This window comes from Odocoileus virginianus, chromosome 27 (assembly GCF_023699985.2).
Source record: "Odocoileus virginianus isolate 20LAN1187 ecotype Illinois chromosome 27, Ovbor_1.2, whole genome shotgun sequence".
NCBI lineage: Eukaryota > Metazoa > Chordata > Mammalia > Artiodactyla > Cervidae > Odocoileus > Odocoileus virginianus.
In genome coordinates this window covers 10681712-10692101 of record NC_069700.1, presented here as the reverse complement: position 1 = coordinate 10692101, position 10390 = coordinate 10681712, and the positions used below count along the sequence as shown (strand labels likewise).

Sequence of the window (10390 nt, the reverse complement as noted above, 5' to 3'; positions counted from 1 at the left end):
TGGTCCTTGCCTCTAACACAAGTTCACCTGTGTATTTCCTGTATCGTCCTATGACATTCCTTCATTCACATTGTCATTGTTCAGTCGCTCAGTCATGTCCGACTCTTTGCCACCCTGTGGACTGCCGCACGCCAGGCTTCCCTGTCCTTCGCTACTATCTCCCTGAGTTTGCTCAAACTCATGTCCATTAAGTCGGTGATGCCATCCAACCACCTCATCCTCTGTTGCCCCCTTCTCCTCCTGTCTTCATTCTTTCCCAGCATCAGGGTCTTGTCCAGTGAGTCAGCTCTTTGCATCAGGTGGCCAAAGTATTGGAGCTGCAGCATCAGTCCTTCCAATGAATATTCAGGGATGATTTCCTTTAGGATTGACTGGCTTGATCTCCTTACTGTCCAAGGGACTCTCAAGAGTCTTCTCCAGCACCACAGTTCAGAAGCATCAGTTCTTCAACACTCAGCGTTCTTTATGGTCCAACTCTCACATCATACATGACTACTGGGAAAACCATAGCTTTGACTATTGGGACCTTTGTTGGCAAAATGATGTCTTATATAAATTCATTTTGCAAGTGTTCATTGAGCATCTGCTTTGCTATGAGAGGGCTTCCCTGGTGGCTCAGTAGTAAAGAATCCACCTACCAATGCAAGAGTCACAGGTTCGATCCCTGGATTGGGAAGATCCCTGGGAGAAGGAAATGGCCTGAGAAAACCCATGGACAGAGGAGCCTGGCAGGCTACAGTCCATGGGATCACAAAAGAGTTGGACATGACTTAGTGGCTAAACAACAAAAACAACAACTTACTATGAAAACTATACAAGGTTCAAAAGAAAATACATGCACCTGCCTCATCCACTTGGATTTTAGTTTCCCTCGTGCATCTGTGCTTTCCCAATAGATCATAAGCATCATGAGCTCTGAGACTAGGTTTCACACCTGGTCAGCCCCAGCCCCTAGCATCCAGCACTGCTGACAGGGAATTGGAGGGCAATTTGCTGGGTACCAGAGAGCCACCTGCTTGTCCTCAATAGGTTTCCTCAAGAGTGAAGGGAAGATGCTCCATCCAGGACTGGTGTGAAGATTACAGGTCTGACCACGTGTCTGGATTGTTATTCAGTCACTCAGTCACATCCGACTCTTTGTGACCCCATGGACTGCAGCACGCCAGGCCTCCCTGTCCATCATCAAATCCCAGAGCCTACTCAAACTCATGTCCATTGAGTCGGTGATGCCATCCAGCCATCTCCTCCTCTGCGGAGTTTACTCAAACTCATGTCCATGGAGTCGGTGATGCCATCCAGCCATCTCCTCTGTCGTCCCCTTCTCCTCCATGGATTAGCGCTTGTTAAAATCCACTGTCCGCCCATCCGGATACAGTGCCGCGCGCGCCCACCAGGGGGCAGCAGGTCTCGGCCGAGCGCCCGGCCAAAGTGGACGTCAGGCCCAGCGCCCCGCCCCATGACCGTGACCCCGGGCCGCGCCGGCGCCGCGTCCAGCTCGGCTGGCAGACGGAGCGGCCGGTGCGTGCGGGGCGGGGGCCGCGCGATGGGGGCCGAGGCCTCTGGGAGCGGGCCGGCGCTGCGGGAGCTGCTGCGAGAGGCCGAGACCAGCCTGCTCGAGTGCAAGGTGTGCTTCGAGAGGTTCGGCCACCGCCAGCAGCGGCGCCCGCGCAACCTCTCCTGCGGCCACGTGGTCTGCCTGGCCTGCGTGGCCGCCCTGGCGCACCCGCGGACGCTGGCCCTCGAGTGCCCCTTCTGCCGGCGGGCCTGCCGCGGCTGCGACACCAGCGACTGCCTTCCGGTGCTCCACCTCCTGGAGCTCCTGGGCTCCGCGCTGCGCCCCGGCCCGGCCGCCCCGCGCGCCGCCCCCGCCGCCCCGGGGGTCCTCATCTGCCAGCACGCCTTCGGCGGCTGGGGGACCCTGGTCAACCCCACCGGGCTGGCGCTGTGTCCCAAGACGGGGCGGGTCGTGGTGGTGCACGACGGCAAGAGGAGAGTCAAGGTCTTCGACTCCGGGGGAGGCTGCGCGCATCAGTTTGGAGAGAAGGGGGATGCTGCCCAGGACCTTCAGTACCCGCTTGACGTCACGGTCACCAACGACTGCCACGTGGTCGTCACCGACGCCGGCGACCGCTCGCTCAAAGTGTTTGACTTTTTCGGCCAGATCAAACTCGTCTTGGGAGGCCACTTCTGCTTGCCTTGGGGTGTGGAGACCACCCCGCAGAATGGGGTCTTGGTCACGGACGCGGAGGCGGGGTCCCTGCACCTCCTGGAAGTCGACTTTCCCGAAGGGATCCTCCGGAGGACCGAACGGTTGCAGGCTCACCTGCGTCGCCCGCGGGGGGTGGCGGTGTCCTGGCTCACCGGGGCCATCGCGGTCCTCGAGCACCCGCTGGGGCCCGGCGCCTGCAGCAGCACCACGGTGAAGGTGTTCAGCGCCACCATGCAGCTCATCGGCCAGGTGGACTCCTTCGGGCTGAGCCTCTTTTTCCCTTCCAAGATCACCGCCTCCGCCGTGGCCTTCGATCACCAGGGCAACGTCGTGGTGGCTGATACTTCCAGTCCGGCTGTCCTCTGTCTAGGCAAACCGGAGGAGTTTCCAGTGCTGAAGCCCATCATCACCCACGGTCTTTCGCATCCCGTGGCGCTGACCTTCACCAAGGAGAGTTCTCTTCTTGTGCTGGACAGCGCGGCCCATTCTGTAAAAGTCTACAAGGCTGACTGGGGGTGACGGGGTGTGCTGGGAGTCCTGGGACCTGTGCCAGAAGCCCTGGAGCCGCCCCTGTTGAGCCCTGGATCAATGACTTAATCTTATCTGTTCGACAGAGATGACTGTAGCTGCCTGGTAGACTTAACAAAGGTGGGGGCCATTATTAAAGAATAATAATGAAATCTACCATTGATGGATTATGTACTCAGTGCTAAGAAATTTGTGAATATTAGCGCCTTTAATCCTTTCAACGACCCAGTGGTAATTTCTATTATGAATCTCATTTTAAAGATGAGAAAACTAAGACCCAGAGAACTAAAGAGATTTACCCAAGGTCACATTTATTTACTCTGGCAGTCACAAATGGAACTCAATTCTGACTCCAAAACCCCTTGCTCTTAAATAAGACAGTAGATGTGGAAAAATATATATGAGTGTATATTGTTGCTACATGCACTCTATTTACACGTAGCTATTTACTTAGAGGCACAGAGCAGGAAACTTCATAGAGTTCAAGAGAAAAAGGATTTTGTGGTGGATGTCAGTTTAGTTCAACGTACAATTCCTTTGATGGCTCTTTAGATGGAGCTACTGTGGATCCTGAATTACTTGAAAAACAAAAGCAATCAGCTTTGCTTATTCAAAAGGTCAACACTTCTCTTAGTACCTGTATCTCGTCTGCTATAGGCACATAGAAAATACTACTTGGTTGGTTGAGAAAGGTTTGTGTTTTTTTTGTTTGGTGTTCTAAGAAATCTTAATCAAGATAAATAAGATTTTTTTTTCTTATGTTTTCTTCTACAAGTTATATATTTTTGGGTGTCCCATTTCGAGTTGATTCCTGTCTATGACATGAAGTATGGGTTGAGGTTAATTTTTTTTTTTTTTTTGGCATGAGGCTGCCCAATTATTCCAGCACTATTTGTTGAAAATATTTTTTTGGGGGGGGGCCTCCTTGTGGCATGAGGGATCTCAGTTCCTTGGCCAGGGATTGAACCATGCTCCCTGCATTGGGAGTGCAGTCTTAGCCTCTGGACTGGGAGGGAAGTCCCCGAGAAACACTTGTGTTGGTGTAAGTTCTGAACTCCAGTGGAATGCTCTACACATGTACTTGTGTTAGAGGGCTGGATGGTATTTCTGTTAATATAAGAGATAAGTCACCATAGTCAGTTCATGGCAGAAATTATTTTGCTTGCCTTTTTATGATCAGTGGTAATCTGAAGAACTATTGTGATGGCGTTTTTCTCTGTCCATCTAAATCTGTCCCACATGTTGCAAACACCAGGCACTCAATAAATTATTCCTTTGATCCTAAGTTGGTATTTAACCAGTGACAAATCCCTCGTGGTTCAGACAGTAAAGAATCTGCCTGCGATGCAGGAGATAGGGGGTTTGATCCCTGGGTCAGGAAGGTCCCCTGGAGAAGAGAATGGCAACCCACTCCAGTATCCTTACCTGGGACATCCCATGGACAGAGGAGCCTGTCAGGCTACAGCCCGTGGAGTTCCAAAGAGCCAGACATGACTTCGCAACTAACACTTCCACTTTTCACTTTCAGACACTTTAACTACTTCTTGAATTGAAGTGATGGCTTGACCAAGATGATGCCTGCTTTAAGGTTGCATTGATTAAGTGAATAGGTGGAGATTTCAGGTGAAGCTTATAGAAGCTGTGTGTCTAGCTGGTGTAAACATTTCAGAGTTGAGGACTGTTGGAAAAATACCAAATAGCCAGCGTCTCAGAAGCAGTAGCAAAACTTTTTCCTGAGGGAGGAAACAGTGGTTTTGAAAAGTGAGGGTCTGCTTTAGGTAATAACTGATGCTTTATCAACAGTAGGATTCTCATTTACAAAGCATTTTCATAGATATAATGTACATTCTAGAAAAAGATTGTAGTTCTTTGAAGCTAAAAGAGAGAGCTAGGCTCCTGCAACAGTTCACAGAAGCCCATTTTGCCTCAATGCTCCCATCATGGAGCACTGACATGATTTCAGGCATCATGGACCAACCACCATCTGTAAATGTATCATCCCAAATAGGGGTTCTGGGAACAGCCCCCACCTCCCCCACCATCACCCTATCCTTAGAAATCATCCTCAGGTCAGCGACATCACAAGTATTCTGAGTTGTCTCAGGTGGAGATGCAGGTTCAGACTTGGTCATTTGTGAGCAGGGCACCGTGGATTGATGTTACAAATGTTTTCCTTGGGAACAATCACATTTTAAGGCCTCCGGGTTCTTTGAGCCAATCAAGAGACCTTCTCTTATTTGGAATCATCGGTGGTATCATGTTTGGCTCTAGAGCTGCATGTATGTCTTTTTTCAGCCCAGGTGTGGAATACATGCAGCACATATCGAGAGATCTCGTTATCATGTGGATTACCCAGCCACAAGAGTGGGGTGTGAGCTCCCAAGATGACATGGGAACGAATCAGAGAGGGGATCACAAGTGGTCTTGTTAACGGCTACCTCTCCTTGGTAGATGATCAGGCTGCGGATAGTGAGCAGGGTTTCCGAAGACACAAGTTTTGCTGTTTCTAATTCACAGGCATGCACATGCTAAGGGGATAAGTTCAGTAACCTGTAACGGAGATGCTAAATTCACCTTCTGGGCCGTGCTCTTTAAAGCAAGCTGGTTTAAGCGCTCGAGCCCCACTCCTCTGAATACTGGGTTGTTAGAGGAACTGGAGAGTCTGAGATGGGCCAGAGGAAATCATCGCAACAGAAAGAAAGAGGTCCCTCAAAACTGTGCCTTTTGCAGAGACCTGGATGGACCTAGAGTCTGTCATACAGAGTGAAGTCAGAAAGAGAAAAGCCAACACTGGATATTAACGCATATGTGCTGAATTGAGAGAAACGGTACCGATGATCTTATTTGCAAAGCAGAAATAGAGACACAGACATAGAGAACAAACATATGGCTACCAAGGGGGAGAGGAGGGGGCAGGATGAACTGGGAGATTGGATTGACTATATATACTATTGACACTGTGTATAAAGTAGATAACTAGTGAGAACCTGCCGTGTAGAACAGAGAACTCTCCTCAATGCTCCCTGTGACCTAAATGAGAAGGAAATACAAAGAGGGGGTACACGTAACAGCAGCTGATCCCCCTTACTGTACAGAGGGACTAACAACCTTGTAAAGCAACTACACTGCAATAAAAATCAATAAAATTAAAAAATATATATATATGAGGTTCCCAGGTGATGGAGGAGAGTTGGAATGCCTCTCCAGAGGTCAGAGACAAAAGAACTCAACCACAAATAACTGGAGAAGGAAAAGGAATGGACTTTTCCTGAAAATCCCCCTCAATCAAACACCTTTAGGCCAGTGCTACCCACCACCCCTCGCCACCAGGTGCGTCTATAAAAGCAAGCAGAGGCCCAGTCAGCAGCGCCCGTGACAGCGTCCATTTGTTCTTGTTTTGCCCCATTCCTGAGGCTCGGACTGTCTCCTGGTTTTGGCCTTGTTCTGCCCTCTGGACTTGATTTTCAGTCTTCTTCCTTGGCGTTTCCTAAGGCCTGTGGCTCAGAGTCACACGTCTTCCCTCCACTTAGACACACTCTCTCTGGATCCCAGGACCCAAAGCATCACAACTTGTCTGTGCCTCATCCAGACCTTCCCTGGTGAGTGGGGTGAAGACCTCACTGGAAGTGCATTATGTGCCTTTTGAGGAAGTATTCCATATACCTCGGAAAAATGGGGAGGACCCACTGATGATGGCAGTTTAACCATCTTCCACCCGCCACCAAGAGACAAGAGGTAGGCAGGTGGCTAGGGCTCCACTAATAGCGACCGCTCTGGGGCTTCTGGGGCATCCCTGGTAGCTCAGTCGCTAAAGGAGACTGCAATGCAGGAGACCCAGGTTCAATCCCCGGGTCAGGAAGATCCCCTGGAGAAAGAAATGGCAACCCACTCAAGTATTCCTGCCTGGAGAAATCCACGGACAGAGGAGCCTGGTGGGCTACAGTCGATAGGGTCGCAAAGAGTTGGACACAACTTAGCAACTAAACCACCACCCCCCTGGTGGTGTACTACGGTTGATAAGGAGATGAAGTGTCTTCTTGAAGACTATATAGAAAATATGAGGGAGGCTGACAGGGCTCACCACAGTGACTGTGCTGAGCCGTCCTGGTTGTCTACCATGCCCACCGCCCCTTCTGAGCAAAACCCACTCCCCCCGCCCCCCAAAGGCCCTGCTGATGAGCTGGCCCTTGGCCGCCGTGTTTCCTACTGGCTGACCCTCTCTACCCATAGCTAATTGGATAGGAGTGCCCACCAGTATGAAGAGCAACCTGTCCATCAATGTCCTGCCAAATATTCAATTAGATCAAGAAGCTAGCCTACGACTTGGCCTCAGATGAACAGTTTTTCTCAAAAGGGACAAGGAGATCCAATGAGATTCTTTTCTTGAAGTGGCAGGATTGCCTTTTTTTTTTTTTTAATTGAAGTGTTGTTAGTTTTATGGACTTCCTTCTTGGCTCAGTTGGTAAAGAATCTGCCTGCAATGCAGGAGACCAGGGTTCAATTCCTGGGTCAGGAAGATCCCCTGGAGAAGAAAATGGCAACCCACTCCAGTATTCTTGCCTGGAGAATCCTGTGGACACAGGAGCCTGGCAGGCCACAGTCCGTGAGGTCACAAGAATCGGACACAACTTAGTGACCAAACCACCACCAGAGTTGGTTTACACTGTTGTTTTAGTTTCAAATATATAGCAAAGTGATTCAGTTATACATGCATCTTTTTAAAATTCTTTTCCCTTATAGGTTATTATAAAATATTGAGTGTGGTTCCCTGTGCTGGGTAATCTATTTCCATTTTCAAACCGCTGATGGATAAATCTGGAGGGACTAAAAGTGATGATACAGGAAGGCCAATTCCATTCCATTTTGGAGTTAATTTCCACAAAATTGTACCAGTCCCCTCTGGTGGACACTAAAATGTAAATCTTAAAATTAGTAACTTTTCTTCTCTGACCAGTCAGTGAGAAATACATTATTTGAATTTGTTAAATTTGCTAGCAGCACTGTCTGTACAAGTTGAACACATGAGGATATTCAGATGCATTCTGATTATGGACAAAGCCTATTAATTCATAAGGGTTTTGGGGAAGAGGAGAGAGTTATGTCTTTGTCAGGTTTTACCTTTAGTGTTGTGCTGGCCTCATACAATGAGTTGGGAAAGTTCCTTCCAGCTTTATTTCCTGAAAGAATTTGTGTGACAGTGTTGTCATTTCCTCTTAAATGTTTGATAGAGTTCATCAGTGAAACCTAGTGGCCCAAGAAATTTCTTGATGTGTGTACGTTCAGAGTTTACGGTTGTTTTCTGTAGAAAGATGGGCAAGTTGGAGCTTATTCAATCATACTGGAACAGGAAGTTAATTAAAGAAAACCTTTTAAATTTCTTTGATTTTTTTGGCAAGCATTTTATCATTGAGTATTTCCTGTGTGCTCATTTTGTGTTGAGCAGGGTGCGAAGCTGTGAGGATGTGAAGGTTCCCAGGTGCTGATGGTCGGGGGTCGGGTGTAGAGATGGACAAGCTAATCAGAAGAATACGGCACAGGATGGTGAGTGCTCTGGAAAGAACATGCTGGGGGGTGGGGCTGGGGGAAAGGGGCCCAGTGGCCAGAACAGAACAGATATTGGAAGAGATGACATCACCCTAGGATTCCAGATTGATTCATTCCAAATTGATTGATGTCATCAATGCTGGTCACTTCATCCAAAACAAACTAAAAAACTAAAAGTAAACATTTGTCTTTAAGTATTGATTCTTCCTGGTCCTGGCATTAGGATCTATTTTTCTGTCACTGTGGCCTGTCAGCGTTCTGGGACCATGTAAAGAAGGCAGGATGACAGCTTACGGTCAGTGATGCTCAGCTGAGTTTTTGAGCATCTCGGGGTATTTTTTGATATTTTTACATTTAGCTAAACACCACAGTAGTAAGTGTATTCTAAAAAGGTCAAAAGTGCCCTCTTTGGACAATGCTCATTTGTTGTTACAATGAAATCCTCCCCGCAGTGAAACATTTTATAATCCTCTCCCACATTTAGTCCTTTCCCATCATTGTGGCGGTGACAGATTTTATGGGAGGAGGAGTCACGTGGACATAACACGCACTTCCCTGATACAGAGACGCTTGCTATTGGAAGTGTCCTCCTGTTTCCTGTGGTTTGACACCTCTCAATGCTTGGCACCTGCTTCGTTGTTAAGTCAGGACCTTGCTGGGCATCTTGGCACTGATTACTCGAGTCGTCCCCTCCCCCAGCTTCAGCCACTCAGGCGACATCCCTCCTGATCCCATCCCTAACCGGTCAAACAGAGGCACAATATTCAAGAGAAAGACACTGCAGCTTTCACCTGGAGCTATTTTTCATGAATCGTAGACTGTATGTCAAAAGAGGCCAGAAACAGGGACTACTTTCAAAGAACCAAGATGGAGAAACATGAAACATTAGAACACTTTTGGCTCCAAGCACCCAGCACTTGGTCAGAATATGAGAAAAGCTTCTCCAATTATTGAGGATTAATTTGATGGGATATTTCACAACTGAGTTCGGAAGTATTTTGCGGGGGCTGGGGGATACCAGGACATGTGTCTATAAGATCCTATCTTTGTTGTGGAACGTGCCAAATAATTTATGAATACTGCTTAGCACCATCTCTTCTGTACACACCATCAATGAAAGGCTTCCCATCAGGACGTGACCTTTGCTTGGGTTCCATGCTCTCCCAGCCAGGTCGACTCATTACCGTCTCCCTCACTGGGAGAAGGGCTCCTGCCTGCAGCTCTCCGGTGGACACACTCTGAAGTTGGCCCCTGTCCCCCTAGGAGGAGTATAAGAGGCTTCCAGTTAAAGGCTTTCCTGTCTGGTGCCTGGGGCCTGCCATCCAGGGCATAGGCCTCACCACTGGCTCCCATCTAGGCTCCAGGGGCAGCCTGGACTTGGCTCTTACCTTCAGCACTGTGGTACCAACCCAGATATGACATCTGGGCCCCAGCTTTGCTCTCGTTCGGCTGCTGTAGGCATCCTTGCCTCCATCCTTAGCTGTGACCCACGGTGACCCTTTCTGTCTTACCTAATGCTGTTAGAGACCAGGGAGTATATGAGGTTGAGTTTTTTTAGACCGTTACTGGGACAGAGGCAGAGGATAAGAGAGTAGCAAGTGGAAACGGTACCAAGAATGAATGGCTTCTCATTGGATGCAGAGACTCTACACCGGGTACCAGCCTTCAGTTCTTACACAGACTCATCTCATCCTCATCATAGCCTAGGAAATATTGGGTTGGCCAAAGGCTGATTTGGGTTTTTCTGTGAGATGTTATGTATGTCCATAAGATGCTTTCCATAATGTCTTACAAAAAAACCCAAAAGAAACTTTTGTCCAACCAGTAGTTGCTATTGGCATTTTTTACAGGTGGGAAAACTGAGGCAGAGAGAAGCTAAGTAATTTGGTTAAGGTCACATAGACAGACAGTAAATAAACTGTTTAATCTCTCTGATCCTTAGTTTCTTTCTGTAAAATGGAAATTTAATAGTACCCACTTTCTAGACTTGTGAGACCTACATAAGTTTATGCGTGTGCAGTAGAACACATGATAGGTGTTCGGTCTCTCATTATTTTGCCTGAACTATTTTGGGGTAAGGCAGTACCCCTGTTTTTAAGCACAGAGGTT

At 48.3% G+C, this 10390-nt stretch overlaps 1 protein-coding gene across 1 annotated transcript; it reads left to right on the top strand.

The window, feature by feature from the left end:
• Positions 1 to 1377: 1377 nt before the first annotated feature.
• NHLRC1 (NHL repeat containing E3 ubiquitin protein ligase 1) lies at positions 1378 to 2893 on the top strand. Its single transcript, XM_020893777.2, has one exon. The coding sequence runs from the start codon at positions 1457 to 1459 to the stop codon at positions 2726 to 2728; it is 1272 nt and encodes a 423-aa protein (XP_020749436.2). The 5' UTR covers positions 1378 to 1456; the 3' UTR covers positions 2729 to 2893.
• The last annotated feature ends 7497 nt before the right edge of the window (positions 2894 to 10390 follow it).

Coding starts and splice junctions, on each gene's coding strand:
- NHLRC1 (XM_020893777.2), top strand. CDS start 1,457: ATGACCGTGACCCCGGGCCGCGCCGGCGCCGCGTCCAGCTCGGCTGGC.